An 18,427-nucleotide genomic window follows, 5' to 3' on the forward strand; every position below is an offset into this window, starting at 1 on the left:
CAATAAATACATCACCAGCTCGCTAAGGAGGCATCGTCTTCCGGCAAACTCTGCCAACAACCCTCGATATCGATACTACCTGACCACTGTAAAAAACGCTTGATAATTACTCGCCTGATTGAAGTGAAACGGGCTTTGACACTTTGCAATGCTACCAACCAGCTGCCAATCTCCCTCGATGTTCGTCGCGCTCGTTCCGTCCAATCTCTACACCATCTTCGCAACCCTTTACGGACCCTCTAAGCTCCGAACCGATACCCAGAATCCGCCAAGCCCCTCGACGACCGCGTTTCCCTTCCAGGAGTTGGAGCTTGCAGAATCCTTGCCCCCAGCGTGAAAAAGCTCCGGCTAAGACTCCATTTCTCGTCCGTGCGTCCCCGAAAAATCCTGGCTCCCTGAACCCACTTCTTCCGACCGAACCCCATTCGCAGGTCCGTCTCCACCGTTTGGAACACCAGCCGTAGGATCTCGATGCACCACCACGCCATTCACCACGCGGAAAGACGCAGACGTCGCTCCTGGATCTCTGGCCAGCGCCGCCAAAGCCGTACGGACGATGTTCGTTGCGTCGTCGGCGACGGCTTCGTTTTCATCGTGGTCTCCCGTGTTCCACGTCCAAAGGAAGAGAGCTGTCAAAGCGACGCTCAGCATGACAGTAAGTGCTAGCACAGCCAGAATGCTGATGGCTGGATTGATAAGAGGGGCCATTAGAGCGATACACGGCGTGACAAGGAGAAAGAGGGTTGCCATCGGAGATGCTGTATCGAGATGTTGAAAAAGCGGTGTGCAGAGACGTGCGGACGGCAGGTGTTGTTCTGGTGCCGTGTTGAGCAAGTATATACCCCTATGAACCGTCCAACTTTCCACTCGCTCTGACACCTGTGTTGAACCATTGATCTATCATGCTCAGCCAGAATCTCATCTGACAACAACCGTGCATCCGCTCCCTTCACCATTCGCCCTGTCCTCCGCATCAACAACCAGACTCCTCAGCACACTCCTCAGACGGTTTCGCACATTGAGCATATAATTTGTTCGGTTCCTACCCACACTGATTCGAAATCATACTTCTCTCGCTCTGTACCCAGCTGGCAGTCATAGAGTCTGCCCGAGTGGTGCTTCTCACGCAGCAGCCATCCCTCATCCATAATGAGCTGATGGCGTAGTATAATAGAATCTTAGTAACGCAAGCGGACGCGGCGTGCTTCTCAATTTGCCATGTCGACCTGTGGCAAAACTTGGTGCCTGGGCCCCACGTATGGTTGATGTTTGGATAGAACGTTTTCCAAACTCTTGTCCGAATGATGTCCACCGAGTCTTCGTGGAGTCTAGGATGCCTTAGATCACCTCTATGAACCTTGCTAGATTCCTGCAACCGTTAGCTTCTGAGATCGATCTACACGGATACGTACCAGCCTTGCCATTCGAGTGCGAATCCGTAGGTAGCTTGTCTTCCTTCAAGAAAGAGAGGATTTCTGCTGTCCGGACTGATGCTGAGGCCCGGAAGATGAATGTCATATACTCAGTCGTCTACCCTCACGAGCCGAAAGGAGGCTGCTAGGCTACCTACCGAAGTGTTCACAAGTCTTTTTCTGGCTGAATTACCCGGGATGCATTGACACCTCTTCTTGGGCAGAATAAAGAACGATGTTTTCAATAAATGACGTGCTGTGAAGATATCTTCAGCCATCTGCATGAATTCTCAGAACACGAGGCGGCATGCTGTCCAAAGATGGATGTATCACCTTGGCTGGCGAGGATCATCGCTTTGTTTCTGTGGGGGCTTTGTGTTTGGTGTTGGGCCTTTGGGTGCGTAGGAATAGGTGTGGGGGTTTTATGGTCCCTTTTTTCGTGCGTCCAATGGTTTGATGTTGCCTCTGCTCTTTATAAAAGGTTGAGTAGATTTGACTCCGGTCCCATGCTTGGGGACTCTCTTCGCTGGATGGGGTTTTCCGTTATTTTTATGCGTGGGGTAGGCTGTGGCTTTGCTTTGCATTGGGATAATGCGGTCTGGAACCTGTTCCAAGGGCTGGTGGGGTTTAGGTACCAAAGTCCGTTGGGGGTGCGGTATTTGTCGCGGAGGTGCTACGAGTAGGTCGACGACCTAAGGAAAGTGTTCTTCAGTCTATTTATTGTTGGGGTGTGCTTAGAAATTTGAACCGCTCTTTCCTCGCCAGCTCCCGCTGTGGATGGTTCCTTTAATCGTTGTACTGCGCGTTCGTGGTGGTTCTTCAAACATGCTTGCCCCTTTCCCGCGCCTGACGTGCCCAATACCGCTGCTGACTCCTGACCCCGGGTCCTCTCGCGAAAGGCGTCTCGTCGGTCCAAACCGACCTAACACTTTGACTGCGATTGTCGGCGATGGATTCAGTGTGTGGCCGTTATCTTGTTTTTAGAGAGTGCCGGCCGCGCGAGGCTGCCCCGGTGCCTTTGTTGATGGTTCTTGTACGTTTTGAATGTGTTGCCGTGTGAGTTTGGTGTGTTTTGTTTTTGTGTGCTAGGATTGATGGTTCTCCTGCCGCTGGCTGGTTGGGCTGCTTGATTGTTCTCTCGCCGTGTTTCGTGGTTTGTCTGTTTGCTGTCCCTTTTGTGATATTGCACACCTCATCCCCCACCTTCCTTTCCTTACACCACATACCCACTCAAACCCTCCAACTTCACCTAACCCACCCTCCTTCCCCGAATCCTCCTCCCCCCGCCGGGGCCACTCGACCAAATTTCCGTGGTTTCCGCCGTAGCGGTTTCTTACGCGCCCCGGTGTTTTGGTTCCGGGTGGCGTGGGTTTGTTTGTATTTTTTTTTTTTTTTTATTTTTTGAGCACCGTCGCACCAACACCAACATACCCAAAAGCCAGCTCCATATCGATATCGCCAACCCAACCCGTCAGTCATTGACAGCGGTAGTCGTAGGAGGAAATTTTTTGTCTCTTTAACAACGACGAACGCCCATGCGCCCGTAGCGATTCCGGTTATCAATCCGTTTGGACACGCGCCCTCATCCCTATGCCAACATACCCAACCCAGAGCCGGGCAGACGGGGCCAGTCAGCGCATGGTACGGAAAGGGATGACTGTCTATGCTCCACCTACCTCTGTCCAGCACCTCCTTGACGTTATCTCACCACATTCTATCCAAGTATTCCACCCAGCGAGCTTCGCACCCGAGCCGCGATCGACAACATACCGGGTCGCCCGCGTGTCGTGACGGCTGCATCTGCGCTCGGACGTCGAGCGTGCAGGGTTCGTTCTCGGAATGGAATATGTAAGTAGACGGCGTTCAGAACCTCACCGGGCAGGAAATTCACTCCGTCCTCTGGCGCTGCGGTTGTTGAGACTGGCCCGGATCATGGGGCGGGGTTGCGAGCAACTGCGATCTCGGAATTGGAGAGTGGATACGCACCGCAACCGCCCGCGTGCCCCTTGCTCGAGAACCCGGCTTGGCCCAAAGGGGTATGGGGTGAGTGCCCCGGTATGGGAGGGCGACTGCTATTTTCACACGCAAGATTGAGGGATGGACAAAGGCGGTGTAGCCTCGCATGATTTAGCTTAGGCGGCAGGCAACGCTTGTCATGCACCCAGCGCACCGCCGCAAGCACGAAGCCCAACCCGGTAGAGCTGGTGAGCGAAAAGCGTCCGCTGCGTTGAGCGACGTACGGTGGGCTCATCTGCGTGGACAAAAACATTTGATTTCGCGATGAAGGAGAGAGCCTATGAAACGAGGTAGATCATGTGATGGATGAGATTCAATTGCGCCGTGTAAATGCTATGGTATATGATGCTGTAAAGGCCGGACAAAAATGGAAGTGAAGCGTGGCAAGCAATGCCCCTAGCCATGAGGAATGAATGGCCATCCTCTGGGCTCCTCAAACACCAATCGCTTATGCAAATACAAGAGTTAGGTAGGGTATGTATCTATGTTCGCTGCAAGCGCTCGATCAGAAGTTGGAATTAAGAAAGTCGATAGTAGAGAATGGCATCGGGAGTGCGAGTGAAAAGGAGCATGTCCTCCCTGGCAGAATTTCAAAAAAAAACAGGTGTGGGCCAAATGCGGTTAGCGCGCAATCGAAAACTCAGATGACCGCACCAGCTGATGCAAGGGACCTCCACCACACCATCGGAATGATAATGATAGCATCACCGAACGCGACGTCTCTATCATCTGATCTATTGCTGCCTCGTCCTACATTCGAGTCATTCTTCCTTGAAGTGCGTCACCTCGGTCTCATCATCCACGCCGGATTGACGCCTGTATTGCGCATCACCAATGCTACCCCAGGACGCGGCATTGGTGTTTATATAGGCAGAAAGATCTTCCGATGCGCAACCCGGCAGGCCCAAAGTCGATTTAGCCTCACTCGATTCTTGTGGTGCGTATGGACTAGCGAAGGAAGTGCGCGTGTGGGGGAGCCAGGAGTGCTGATTCAATAATGCGAGAGTGTCGTCGGTGGGTGCACCGCTAGATCTGCGGCTGCCGACGGTGGAGGCAGTATAGGCGGATGAAAGGTTGGGGATAGAGACTTGAACGGCGTAGGGTGAATTGGAGGTGTCGTTAGGCATGTAGGGCGAGCCTAGTGTTGGGACGGTGTAGGAGTGCGAGAGGCTGGGGGCTGAAAGTCGTTGCAAAGGAGATGCTTGTGAGTACCTGGATAGACCATGTGATGCAGGAGGTGGCGAGAGTGGACTCGATTTAAGTGTTGGTGCATATGCGCCTGAGACCGCGGAGCCGGACATGGAACGAGAAGAGAGGTCGCTGTATCGGCCAGCACCTGCTTCTGACTGGGGTCCGCTGAAGTTGTTTCTTGACTGTCTTCCACGGGGACCGACGATGGAAGATGGGTCTGCAGACTGATACAGGTCAGTATTCTAAGGGTTGTCGACCAGGAAAATGGAACATACATATTTGCTGATGATCTTTTTCAGAGCCTGCTCAAGTATGGGCCAGTGGAACACCTTCACATCCTTCGAAATAACTCGAGGCTTTGGGTTGAGGAGCGCCATGATGAGCTTAAAGAAGCTTTCGCTCTCGGGCTTGCCTTTCGATACAGTGCATGGCTTGAAGCCTTCGAGATTGCGACGAATGCGATTCTTCTCCTCGATGCTAAATTTCGTAGCAACTAGCGACTCTAGTATGAATATGGTGTCGACACTGGTAATGTAATACTCGTCACGTTCTTCCCAATAGATACAGCTGATGCAAGTTTCATACGGCTCATGTGCCAAAGGTTGCCCATCTGCTTTGACCGGGTTGAAGTAGGCGTTAAGGTTAGTGCCGTTCTGCTCGCCCCAGAACCGGACGATCCTCCGCTTCGCAGCACGTTCTTCTGGTGTCCAGCTCTCTTGCATCGCACTCAGGTTCCCGCGAACCTCAAGCACGGCTCGATTTGGGTACAAAGTGTATGGATTGAATTTACGGTCTGAGGAAGAGCCTGCAGACGCAGTACTTGGACTGGGTTGCGGCGCCAAAGTCGATGAGCGTACGAGCTGTGGATTCGATGGACTTGGAGAGGATAGGGGAGAGACTTGGAAAGATGGTGCCGCGTTTGGTAGTGGGTTTCTGCCAGACTGATATTCTGCCCCATAAGAGGAAATCCATGACGGGGTCTGGCCCGTGGGAGGTCTCATTAGAGATTGTGAAGTCGAAGCACCACCAATCAGACCTTGCGATCCCACTGTATTTGACTCGGATTGGAGACTCTGCTGGAGTTGCGATCTCCCATAAGCAGTGTATTTTCTTTGCATGGTGTTGAGGTTATGTTGTAGGCTTTGTGGGTATGCTAAGCTTGCTGATGGATAGGGATATGATTCGTACTCTTGAGATTGTGAAGTCTGTTGCTCCAACGGCGTTATACGTTTGGTCGACCGAGGGGTATCTGATGGCTCGTCGGTAACCTTTCTCTTACGGGAGACTTCTTGGGGAGACGAACGATATTCCAACTGCTTTCCATCTTCATATAGCCACGAACCAGCATCAACCTGCCTCGCATCGAGTTTGGACTGTTCTTGGACTTGTAGACATAGTGGGATCCTCAGAATTGAAGATCCTGTCTCCGAGAAAGCTGGCGCGATGGCAGAGACCATGTATCTGTAGCAGACATCCTGCTCGGAAGCTTCCAGCCGAGTCAGGCTGGCAGGAACTGAACGCGACCCAAACATCAGAGTCACAGTCGAAGGTGTAGCCGGTAGCAGGTCGCTGGTTGAGTCAAGATATATGTAGAGAAGAGCTCCTTTGGTACCTCGTGGCGGATTGTGGGACACCCGCAAAATTCTGGGGGTCTCAAAGTCTTGGTAGGCCGATGGTGTTGCCTCAAACGTGGCACGCGGTTGATAAATAGGGCTACCTCCGTAGTTCATGTGATCAGTCTGCCGGTCATACGCCGTTGAGGGCTGCTGCAACTGGGGGTCCGCAGCACCAGGTAAAGCATTCTGCAGGTACATTGGGTCTTGCGAGGGTCGGCGCGCATGGCGTACGGCAAGGCTAGAGTATGCCTGTGATGGCCTTCTCGCGTCGTATTCTGCAAACACTGATGTCAGCCTAGATTTCGTGCTCACGTTTTTAAGTCGAGAGATAGGTATGAAAGAGACCCGAATCTTGAGGGGGCGGTGCTATCGAGGTGGGGCAGCGCACCATTCGCATTGGCATCCTGAGGCTTCTCGTACCCTGACATAGGCAGCAAGGCCGTGACGTATTCAGCCTTGGCCAATAGACCCGCCTGATCCTCGCCAGTATACAGAAAGTCCACAGTCTCTGCCAATTCGTAGTGATCGCCGACGATGATAGGGAAGTGGCGAGTCTGCGGCTGTAATTGAAATCATTAGCATGTTGATCCACCGAACACTTTAGGTCTAGTCACTGCTTATTCGCTCCTGACTGCTACCTTCCCAAACAGCGAATCGCAGCATTCAAAGGTATACAAAAGGTAAAGGGTTAGCATGCAGAAGATGAAGTTTGAGGTTGACGCGGACAAAGGTGCACTCGGAGGGTTCGCTTAGAACATTCCTCGGTCTGACTCGGCCTTCTGTCCTAAGAATAGAGGAGCGAAACTGGAACCTGTGTACTTACTTCCAGCCCCGAGAAAGTGAAGGAATCCAGCTTGACGGTGCTGGGGTTGTTAAATGTGGAGGAAGTCGTGGTGAGAGAAATGTGCTAGGAGATTTGGGAAAGGAGGCGCTTGTATGTAAGGGAGTGGGAGATTGGGCGCAGCAGTTCCTGTTACTTTGGAGATCGGAGATAGATGCTGGGTGTTCGCAGCGGGTCATTAATAAAGCTGTTAAGATGTAGAGATCTGATTTGAGATCTTGTTGGTTCATTCCAGCGTGAATAGTGTTCGCATGGGGAAGTCCAGTACCGAATGGGACGAAAGTCTCGGGCGATGTGAAGCAGATTCACACGAGAACAAGGAACCCAAGGCTAGTAGATCTAAGTCGACTATGAGAATCATGATAAATTTGGAAGGATTTCGCCTGGCTGCATCATGCGTTGAAGTGCTTACCTTGGAGGATAAAGGACGATATTGTGATGGATGATTTGGGCCAAATTTCTGGATTTGCACGGGCCAATATTTGAATTATTTGAGAAATCTGTCTCGGTGGAAAACTCAGCAGAAGTTCCGTGCCTGCATGGGTGGAAGCAGAGGATATGTAGGCAAGGGTATGGTACCTTTTTGATTGAGAGTGATGCCCTTGAGAGCGTTGGTCGTCTTTCCATTGAAAAAAGCCGAAACGGACTGTATTCAATTCACGAAGCTCAACATACTGTTCCGTCCAATGGATTGTTAGAGACTATGGAGTTCATTTAGAGATTCGGAGGATTTTTTTTTCTCTGGGACGGCATGATACTTCAAGAGGGGTGGAGGGCAAATTTTGGAACGTGCGGATATATCACCCCCAATTCATACCGTCAGCGGAGATTAGCTCCATTGGATAAACGAATTGCGGGGGAGCGAAGAGATCGATCAAGAATCAGTTGTGTTCTAGTGTATCTGTATGGCTCTGAGCTTGCAGGTCGGTAGCCCATTGCTTCCACATCAATTGGGGTGCCTTGGACGTTACAGGCAGCATGTCAAACGGCAGGAAGGAAATGCCTATTGGCAGGGCAAGCCGCGGTGGCGGAGCTGTCACAAGTACGATGATGATATCAAGAAGATAAGAGCACAGACGGCCAGTGCTGGATAGTCTGCTTCAAAGAGCTAACTGTTGTGGGCTGGGCTAATTGTACCTCTACATGCGCGCCCCATAAACATGACCTACAGGCCACAGATCTGGGTCTACAGGCTCAATGCAGGGCCATGAATTTAGTGTGGTCCATCCAGCAGCCTGAAACAACTGGAACGGCGAGACAGCAGCACATCCCTTTCTTGAGCTACTTTTCGTTTCAGAGATAGTTTGGAAGGCATGACCGCACCGCACGAGTTTACTCTAATCAGTTGCAGAGAGGAGGGAAAGGATTGGTTGAATGGATTGGTCAAGTTGGCTTAGTTGATGGCCGATAGCTGGTGAGGAGTTAGAGGGAAGCAATGCCGAGCAGGAAGAAACACTAGCGCGCAACCCCTAGGAGTTAAAAATAAATGCGCACGATGGGTGGAAATTTTAGCGGCAGGATCGTCTGGCAACCTTAAATTTCTGGGCGGGACACTGACAACTGGCATGTCACATTTTACGAACAAACAGAAAACGGTCTGTAGCATCTGCCGTATGATGAAGATGATCATGATCATCCATCTCTGTTGAAGGGCTACCATAATCACGGCTCTTAGGCCGCAAAAGGAGGTGAATTTTCATAAGAATCGTATGCAATCCCTCACTTCTCTTGTCGAGCATTGGCTGCTCCGTCTTACAGCACGGGCTGTCAATTCTTGCTGAACGATTCCCTGCAATTCACTTTTGCAAAAAAGGCAGTTGCCCCTCGCAAGTCTGACTTCAAAGTGGGGAAAAAACGGCTCAGCCTCGTCAAAGCAAGCATACCAATGAGGCTTCCTTGCTCTGTGTTTCAGGTCTCGGTGGCCCCCACCTTCATCCTTGTCACCCCGGACCGTCTTCCATCGATCGAGGTAAACCCTCTAAGGCATATCATATCTTGCAGACTCTTGCTATGAATAGAAAGCTGGCTCCGCCCCTCCACCCATACATTCGCCCCCATGGTTACATGTTAAAAATATGATCCTAACGTCGAACATCGAAACATCTGCACAGATACCACTCTGCTACTCTTGAAAAATCGCAGACTGCCATCCTGCGGTCACAATGCTGAAAACGCAGAATGAGAGCTCGCTTTCCCAGCAACGGGGAACTTCCTTACCGCTTGACGCTTTGCAGGAGTTGGTCCCGGGATTCATCTCCGCGGTACCGGTAGACATAGCGGCCATTGGTCAATTCTCCTTGGGCTCCGATTTTGTTTTCTGCGCTGGTCGTGCTTTTGTTTATGGCCTTGAGCCACAACTATGGTTGTCATCAGATTGCTCAGCTCATGATCTAGCAAACGATTGGCCATTGGCTTGCGGCGCTGATGGCTGGACGCAACGGAACATTCAAGTTGTGGTTATACTTGGTACACTCCAGTTATGGTCTATGGAGGCCGTTGCCTTGTGATTGACTTTCAGACTTGGCTTGGCGGTGGGTATGTACCGACGGAACCTATACTAGTAGCATCAGATCAAATATAACTCCTATCATGGCACAGACCACGTAGGATTGGGTTTCGTGAGTTATTTCGAGCCTGGAGGCGGATCTCTAGCCAAATCCCAGCTACGCTAGAATAGATTTTAACCAAGCAAGGTCAACAAGTCCTTCCACATGTTTGATACAGCAATTCGTTTCAGCCTTGCCGATGACATGCAGGAATAGAAGCATGATAGTCCATCGAGATATCTTTCTTGATCCCGATGAGTATTCTCGCGTTTTGCTCAAGTTGACGACTGATCTAGGACTATTTTAGGGAGCTCCACACTATTTCGGTAGTCTCCATTCATTCGATAAACGGAGACGTCGCAGAGTGAACGAGCACGCTAGTGAAGACCGCCTTCGCCAGCAGCCTAGTTCTAATGGTGCTGCGCCTTGCTCTCTCCTCGAGCAACCTATGTGTTTTGGGGCGCATCAACCTTGGACTTGCACGCTAAGAGCAAGAACCTCCCTTCGCAATCGATGAATGAGGTTGCCAGCACCAGAATAACCTTTAAGATGGGCTCAAGTCTGCACGACCATTAGTGCCGAAGCTGCGCGATCCGTGGTCAGGAGACACTAAGCTAAATGCACGTCCCTGATCGTCCTAGACGTTGCATTAGACCCCAAATCCGAGACTCCGCCTTTGAAGCTTGCCTGCTTTTACTGAAGAAGTACGGAGCCAGAGTTCATGGTGCTACTGCTCGAATAATAAAAGTCCTCTACCAAACTGAGGTGCTGCGATGACCAAGCAAGCACACGTAGCCAGCTCGTATTCCAAGGAATGGAATCTGACGATACCACCACCCAAGAACAGCGATGACCATGGCTGCAGCCTGGCGTAATCCCAAGATTTTGAGTTCCCGCCAGCAACTCATGAGTCATCGTCTGCGACTGCTGAAACTCCACCACGACCCTCCGCACTTCCCTGCCACCGCGCTGGACCGCCTACTCATCATGGTAGCATCGACCACACAGCCTGCAACGAAAGAAAGGGCGACTGAATCAGCATTACTTCCCACCCTCTAGCTTCCACTCAGCCTCGCAGGCAGCAAAAGTCCGTTACGTACACGCGCGTGGCTCAGGCACTAGAACATACGCGCGGATTCAGCCTAGCTCACCCGTCGTACTCACTAGCTGACCCCAGGGCTACCGATCTCCGACTCCTCAGTCCAAGACCGAAGCCGCAAAAAAGATCCGAAGGGAAAGACCCAGCCAGCAGCAGCATACCACGGAGCCCATCCTGTCAGCCTCTGTAACCAGTTGCGGTCTGCGGAGGACCATGAAACAATGTTCCAATGCAGGGATCTCAAAAGGTGTATACCGGCTATGAGAAGGGGGCTCAGCATCGTCGCAGTAGGGTCTTCAAAGGCGTGCGGGGGATCGAATGTGGGGGGGGAACCAGACCTAACGGACGGTTTACTGTAAATTCTTGCTGGCATTTTGCGCATCAGACAGCACTTAGTTCATATCATCGCTTGTACGGGTTTGTCGCCTGTATGGGCCGTGCCGTATATGCATGGTTTTTGCTTCGGTCGTATGCACGCAATGTGACACCCCGATGCGACCCACCACCCACAAAAGGCTCCGTATCCTCCGATGCTGGAGCCGACATGCATGACACGATTTCTGAGACCCGATACGCTATGCAACAGAGGACTTTCGAATGCGCTAGGTCCGTGATGTGTATGCTCTGTGTTGTGATGTAGTGTGGTAGAGGTTTCTCTTGTAGAGAGAGGGCAATGTAACAGATTTATATCAACACTTGCCGGGCCTTGAGCGAGTTAGGTTTGGATTGCAAGAGATTCCTTAGATAGCCAAGTCAATGACTGAGATCCAGAGTTACAGTAGCACTATAAGCAGATCCATCAAGCTATAAATGTGCTTTCGTAGTAAGTAAGATAGATAGATAGATAGATAGAGCTCTCCTATCCCTAAATTTTCCGTCTCCACACCTAATGCGGCCGCTGCACGTCACGTCAACACTGACTCCTAACACAGAACTCAACAATGCTGGCTGACTAACAAACAGCACTAAACGATACGGACATCACAAAAGAGGAAGCTTCCGCTATAACTTGAATAGACGAGTAGAAAAGCTAGACAGAAAAGTCACGGCTGGGGATGAGATTATATACATATCGTGTGTGAAAATTAGTTAAACACAGTTACCGTAGCCTGTGAAGGCTTTTCACAACTCTGCCCGCTCCACATGCCAGCTTTGTCTCTGAGAGCTTGGAGGTTGACGTGTCCAGATATGTTATTGGAACGATTTCCATAGTGAAAAGGGAAACGGCTCGGCTTCGTCAAAAGCCATGAACAAATGAGGAGCCAGCATGGGACAGCTACCTACATTTCACCATCATCAAAGCTCGTGTTCGATCATCGCCAAGGTTACACATCAAAAATATATACGAAAGACAAAGGCAGCAGCAAAAGCCAGCTATGATGCGGCCATCACAAAAGCCTCGTCAGGTAGAGGACCTGACGAGGACTAGGCGTGAGCCTGGCCCTACCTTGGTCGGGGACGGGAACTCGCACGATTCGAAAGCCTGAGATTTCGCCTGACCTTTTTGTAATATTTGTCATAGGGTGGATTTGATCCAGGACTCCGCAAGGCCTTTTCAACGTTTCACTTTACTCCTGCAGCAGACATGAGCACAGGAGGCTAAGTAAGCAAAATACGGTCAGCAGTGCGCATATTTTAGCACTACACAAGAATGAACGGAGAGCTCCGGACTGCTCTTCTGGGTACGCGTCGGACGATTCGACCTTCTTGCTTACAGGATAGATCATCAGGTCGACGAAAATTACCTTTACGCCTCCGGGCTGCGTATTGGGCGGGACCTTGATCATCCATGCTATGTCCGGATGCGGCCGATCGCTTTCTGAACGCTGGGCAAGAACGGAGCACAGCTGAAGCTGGGGCTTTGGTCTCTTGGAAAGCTATAAGAAGCCGAGATGACCAGCATCGTTTATCCGGATGATACTCGCGAACCATCCATGGATCCCTTCCGGAAAGCCGAAGCTCGCCATGACCGTTGGGAGGAACGTCCGCGCTGGGACAGGGTATGGCTACCGATACACCCTTGGGTCTTGCCGTAATGGGTTCCTTCAGAGCTCTCCATAACCATCACATGGAACGTTTACGTCGAGATCATGCTCAGCCAGCACAGAAGCGTTGGCCTTCCTCCTCAAGGACTCTTTCAAGATACTCAGTACAACCCTCCATGCTTGGTGAATACGACGATGCTGGAAAGGATCATGGGGAGCCTTCATTAATATGATGTCCAAACGCCGGTCACATGGTGCGCCCATCCTGTATAGCAGAATCTTTCGGGCGTTTGTTTTAGTCGAACATAAGCTCTGCAGAGAAAACGACCACGGGTACCGTGCCAGGCTATCTCGGACCGAAACGTCCCTCGCGCAAACTGGAGGGACACATCTCATTCCTTCGGTCCAGTTGGCTCATATATATATATTTAGATCCTGGCAGACAAGAAGAGGACGTCTGATGCGTCGACGCTGGTTGGCCGATCGGCCTTGCATCTCTCTGCGTGTAGGCCGGTATACCTTGGACGATGCCAGCAGCTGCATTCCATCTCCTCGCTCCTCTCGAATGCTTCCATTATCTTACAGACTGCGCAGCCCCAACACTGTATCTTCTCGGTGGGCCCAGCCCTAGCATGATCCTCTTTATACCCTCTTGATGCTGTCGTTCTGGTGCTAGAGGAAGGGGTTCGTCGATCCGAGCCGACTGAACTCACGAGAGTCGTGACTGAGCGGATGGAGGCAGGATTTGGGTCGTGTTGCCTCCCTGATTGCTTGAATATTTTGCGCGAGTGGGCTACATGCTCAGGACCAGCAGCTTGAGTGTCTCCTGTCTCAAGAGAGAACGAAGATGGAAAGAAGATGTTCTCCGCTTCCCCTCAATCCTGATTGGTGCCTCGGCCCCCGGCTTCCGGCGCCAGCCTTTTCTGGCTCCTTTGACCACCTCCCTTCTCAACACATGCCATGGTACCCGCAGCAGCCTCAGCGTATGCAATTGATCATAGCCATGTGTGAATTGGAGCTGGCCACCTGTTCAGGTACGGATTTGAGTAGACCGCAGAAATCCTGGGATATCGGCGCTATGGAAAGGAAGAGACTCGAGCCATGAGAAGAGCCTTTGCAATGGAGAGCAATGTAGCAACAATACATAGAGCGGAGAATAATATCGTCTCCCAATTCTGAGCTTGAGGAATTCGGTGCCCTATCTGCTCCAATCGATGCCACACTCACTCAGATGCTTTGGCTGTTTCGTAATGATATCTCCATGGTGTTATTCTGATGCTGAGAAGCCCATCTCTTGAAAGGCAGAGGAGTAGCCGGGGATTGGTGGAAGTGCGTTCAATCTACCCGACCTCAACACGCCTTGGGCTTCTCTTGCAGTATGAGAGAGCTGCTCTACGAGGTTGCACAGCAGCAGCAGCTTACTTGCGCAACATGACTCTGGCTTTCAAAAGCCGGCACGACGCCATATCATTTGCACACCTCACATGCAGCATGTGAGAGTAGAGATGTTCTGGAGGAATAAAGCTGCAGTAACATCCCTCTGCAAATCTTTGTTCAAACCAGTGGCTCAGTTGCTCAATACTTGGCATACTTTGGGTCAACAGTCACCATTGAAGCATGAACGCTATTGCAACTGTTGTTTCAAGAGTCTCTGCTTCGGATGCTACAATAGGATCACCACCACTCATTGATGAAGTCGAGGCGGACTCATTGATAAAGGTCGCGGCCCAATAATTCACATTGTTGTGATCACCTCCCCTGGAGACCAAGATCACCGTGAATCTTTTGGCCTCGCTTCCTTCCTTTTCATTCCTCCAACTCTCATCTTCCACTTTCCACTTTCCACCTTCCATCTTCCATCATTTACACTCCCCTCTCTACCGTACTATCATCATCTACATACATTACAGCAACATTAGCACTCCATTAGCAACATGTCGAGCCCACTGAGCGAAGTCGATCGCGAGCTCCTCGGTGAGATTTCCTACAACAACGGAACTAAAGCTACCATGGCTGAGGCCAACGGCGGACCGGGCCTTGGAACTCACGAGTACTCTCATGGCGCTGAATTCACCCCCCTCAACGCTACTGCCGGTACCCTGGTCAAGGTCAGCAGCAATGGTGATGAGCTCCAGGCTGATGAAGTGAGTCAACACCTTCATGCCCCACCTCACACTTCCCTTCTTTACCTCAAGGCATCAAGACTTTGTACTACAGACGACTTCGCTCCGACTTCTTTGCTCTCACTCATTCCTCTTATCCCTCTCTTCTCACGTGTTGCCGCAATGATTTTCTCTACACCTGCACACCATTCAACCTATCGCAAGCCACGTAAGGTCTACAAGTCGAGGAAGCTCCAGCTCGTCACTTGCTTTCTCCAAGGGCTGCGAGATTCGAGGGCTCCCTGGCTGCTCTCACATCATATTTCCCTTTACTACTCAAGATCTGCCAAATTCGAAAATATCTTGTTTAGACACTTAAGCCTTCTTATTCCTCACTTGCTCAAGCCTTTCATCTTCATTTCTATGCCCACGCCATTTTACTCCCAAAGACCTCTGGCTAATCAGCCAAGGCGAACAAGGGCACCAACATGGACAACACCAAACCTGCTCCTAAGACACCCAAGAAGCGTGGTGCTGCCGCTTCGGCCAACGACGACTCCGCTCAGCCAACCAAGAAGCGCTCTCCTACCAAGAAAGCGACTGCTGCTACCAATGCCGAAACCAACATCAACGGAGAAGCCTCTGATCCTATCACTCCCTCTTCCAAGAAGCGTGCTTCACCAAAGAAGAAGAGTGCGGCTGATCCTAATGTCGAGACTGTGGATGGAGAGACGATTGAAGAGACTGAGGGCCCTGAGCCGGTCACTCCTAAGAAAGGAAAGCGCGTGACTGCTAAAGGCAAAGCCACCAAGGCCGATAATGATGTCAAGATCGACAACGAATCTGCCGAGACCACTGACAAATCTCTGTCCCCCATCAAGGGCAATGGCGAATCTAATGCAACTACTGTCCACAACATGCCTCGCAAGCGTCAGGCGCCCAAGAAAGAACTTGCAGCTCCTCGCGGCATCCCGAGCTCCTGGGACAATGCCGACCATGCTGATAGGATGATGGTCACGATGAAGGAGAAGGGCGAGGGATGGGCCGAGATCCGTGCCGCATGGAAGGAGGCGACCGGACAGGACACGGCTTCCAGGTATGCTCTGCCAACAACATGGTACTAAACTTGACTAACAATGTTGCCAGCACGCTCCCGAACCGCTACAATCGCATCAAGGTGAACATGATGCGCATGAAGGAAGGCGACGTACGTTCACCTCCAGTTTACCCCTTCCTGCCCATTCCCCACCTCAACCCAGCTAACCACCCGTTCAACCAACAGGACCAGCACCTCCTCCTCGCCAAGAAGGAAATCGAAGACGCCTACAACACCGGCTTCTGGGCCAACGTCGCCGCCAACATGGAACGTCGCGGCGCCGACAAATACCCCAGTGCCTTCCTCCAGAAAACCTTCAAGGAGCTCGAGGCCGCCGGCAAAGCCACCATCAATCCGGTCAACGGCACCGCTGCCACTGGAGCCGAGGAGAACGACGCTATCAAAGAGGAGGATACGGGAGAGGGCGACGACGCGTAGGAGGTTCGCACTCCGGAGTCGTCCCCACTCTGAGGGAAGTTTCTCATACCGCGGGTGCGGGGTTATGGGAAAGGATGGATGGATGTGATTCGGGTGGAAGGGTCCGGAAGGATGAAGTGAACGTTCACGTTTCTCGTTTTTTTCTCCCTCTTTTCTTTTTTCTACGGGCAGGCTAGGTATGGACGGCGGATGAGATGGACGGACGGACGGACGGATGTTTCCCCATGACAGCGCTATGTAGTGGATCGTTCCGTCATCGCGGTGAGATGGTGCAGACTGGATCCGGATCCCTATTACGCGGAGGGATGGGAGCTCGATCGCAGCCTATTTTTCCCCTTTCCATCCGACTGGATAGATCACCATTGGCTTTTTTCCGTCTCTGGTATCTTCCATGCTTGCATGGATGGATAGATCGATAGATCGTACATGGAATGAAGAGGACTTGCTTGCTTGAATGTGCTGTGCTTGATGGGTATGTTCGTGACTGCTCGTAGTTCCGTTCACGAGCAGGGATAGATAGGACAAGGGTGGAATGGTATTTCCATGGCTGGTGTCCGGTTTGGAGATGATAAGTACACTGTATTAGATAAGACGAGTCCGAAATCGTATATTCTATCCAACTTTTCCCAATCCTACTCACACATCCCGGGTATATATCACTCTCTCTTCTCTACTCCAAACATTCATACAATCGTTGACGTGGGTGTCCTTACCCAACCCACCACATTACCACTCCAAAATACCAAACAGCACCGTCTCCCCTCCCCTCCCCTCCCCCCCCTTCCCTTCGAACAATTCATCTCACCTCACTTCTTCCCCCCCTCCCCTCCTCCCTTCTCCGCCTCCGCCTCCGCCTTCTTCTGCTTCGCCTCCAACACCTTCCTCCGCACCTCAGCCGCCTTCTTCGCATTCTCCGTATTCGTCCTCGCCTTATCCGCCGGACTCGGCGTCTTCCTCTTCTCATCATTGTTATCCACCTCCTTCGAACCACCCCCCGCATCCTCCTTCGCCAGCCCGACTTCCCCTCGCAACTTCGCCTTCTTCTCGCCCGGCGTCAGGCCCAAGGAGGGCACGTCGAGCGCTTGCAGGGCTTGGATCACGTCGGTGGAGCCCATGGTCTTGATGTCCTTTTCGTGTTTGGGGAAGTTGCGGAGGGGGCGGTTGGTGGATAGGTCGTGGAGCGGGGTGAGGGGGATGTTGTTTTTGTTGGGGAGGGAGGAGAGGGAGAGGTGCGTGTTGAGGATGCGGGCGGTGGTGTTGTGCTCGCTGGGATGGGTCAGTCGGTGTGGGGACTTGTTAGGCTGTGTGGAAGGGAGGGAGGGAGGGTTGCGAGATGATGGCGCGAGGCGCGAAGGGATGGAGGGAGGGCGCATACTTCGCTTTCATCCTGACCTCGAGCGCGTCGTATTTCTTTTGAAGCTCCGCGTTGGCGGTTGTCAGGTTCTTGATCCTTTCCTCATGGTATCCCTTTGCTTTGGCGAGCTCCGCGGTTTTGGTCTGGAGATCTTTGACGCTAGCGGTCAGAGTGTCCATGATGTGGGCTTCTTGGTAGGCTCGTGCCATTGTGAATGGTCAATTGGCAAATTTGGGCAGCAGGAGGAATTGGATGGGAATGGATTGAGATGCGTAGAGAGAGAGAGAGAGAGAGAGAGAGAGAGAGAGAGCAGATGTCTGGGGCGCAAGAATAATGTTGGTGCAGCTCGGAGAAATAATAATGGCGAGGCTGGGAATCTGGGAAAGATGTTGATGCATCTAGGCCCCGCTCGCGTGGAAAGTTGGAAGCGGCTTTGCCGGCATGTTCCTGGCTAACGTTACTCACACTACTTTATCGATAAGGAGGTCTTGGCAGAGCGTGATAACGCAATCATCAACGCTAAAGCGGGAGATCCCTCCGGCGGACGTGAGGGCCGCATTATTGGAGACCTCTGGCTCTTCTTCGCAATAATTAATTGAGTTGAGTTGCTTGAAGTGATTGACAAGAAGGAGCGGGATGAGATCTGTTGGCGAGCCTGGAGATATCAATGGCTGTGCTGGCTCCGTGTTACCCATGAATTAATGCACGTTGTATAACGAGCATATCCGAGT

At 51.7% G+C, this 18,427-nt stretch overlaps 4 protein-coding genes across 4 annotated transcripts; 1 reads left to right on the forward strand and 3 right to left on the reverse strand.

Moving 5' to 3' along the window:
- Positions 1-348: 348 nt before the first annotated feature.
- Positions 349-1,148, reverse strand: HO133_002927 (uncharacterized protein; the record flags this gene model as incomplete). The annotated part of the gene is made up of 2 exons (XM_037293851.1): positions 349-879; positions 1,047-1,148. 2 exons carry the CDS (start codon positions 1,146-1,148, stop codon positions 349-351), a joined length of 633 nt encoding a protein of 210 aa, XP_037149929.1.
- A 3,041-nt stretch (positions 1,149-4,189) lies between these two features.
- On the reverse strand, positions 4,190-7,790 carry HO133_002928 (uncharacterized protein; the record flags this gene model as incomplete). The annotated part of the gene is made up of 4 exons (XM_037293852.1): positions 4,190-4,843; positions 4,895-6,510; positions 6,624-6,795; positions 7,752-7,790. The coding sequence occupies 4 exons, from the start codon at positions 7,788-7,790 to the stop codon at positions 4,190-4,192; spliced, it is 2,481 nt and encodes an 826-aa protein (XP_037149930.1).
- A 6,850-nt stretch (positions 7,791-14,640) lies between these two features.
- On the forward strand, positions 14,641-16,342 carry HO133_002929 (uncharacterized protein; the record flags this gene model as incomplete). Its single annotated transcript, XM_037293853.1, has 4 exons — positions 14,641-14,850; positions 15,288-15,904; positions 15,955-16,015; positions 16,091-16,342. 4 exons carry the CDS (start codon positions 14,641-14,643, stop codon positions 16,340-16,342), a joined length of 1,140 nt encoding a protein of 379 aa, XP_037149931.1.
- An 806-nt stretch (positions 16,343-17,148) lies between these two features.
- HO133_002930 (uncharacterized protein) lies at positions 17,149-17,905 on the reverse strand (the record flags this gene model as incomplete). Its single annotated transcript, XM_037293854.1, has 2 exons — positions 17,149-17,608; positions 17,718-17,905. 2 exons carry the CDS (start codon positions 17,903-17,905, stop codon positions 17,149-17,151), a joined length of 648 nt encoding a protein of 215 aa, XP_037149932.1.
- Positions 17,906-18,427: the final 522 nt, after the last annotated feature.

The sequence above is a fragment of the Letharia lupina genome, assembly GCF_014066315.1.
Source record: "Letharia lupina isolate WasteWater1 chromosome Unknown contig_16, whole genome shotgun sequence".
Classification (NCBI taxonomy): Eukaryota; Fungi; Ascomycota; class Lecanoromycetes; order Lecanorales; family Parmeliaceae; genus Letharia; species Letharia lupina.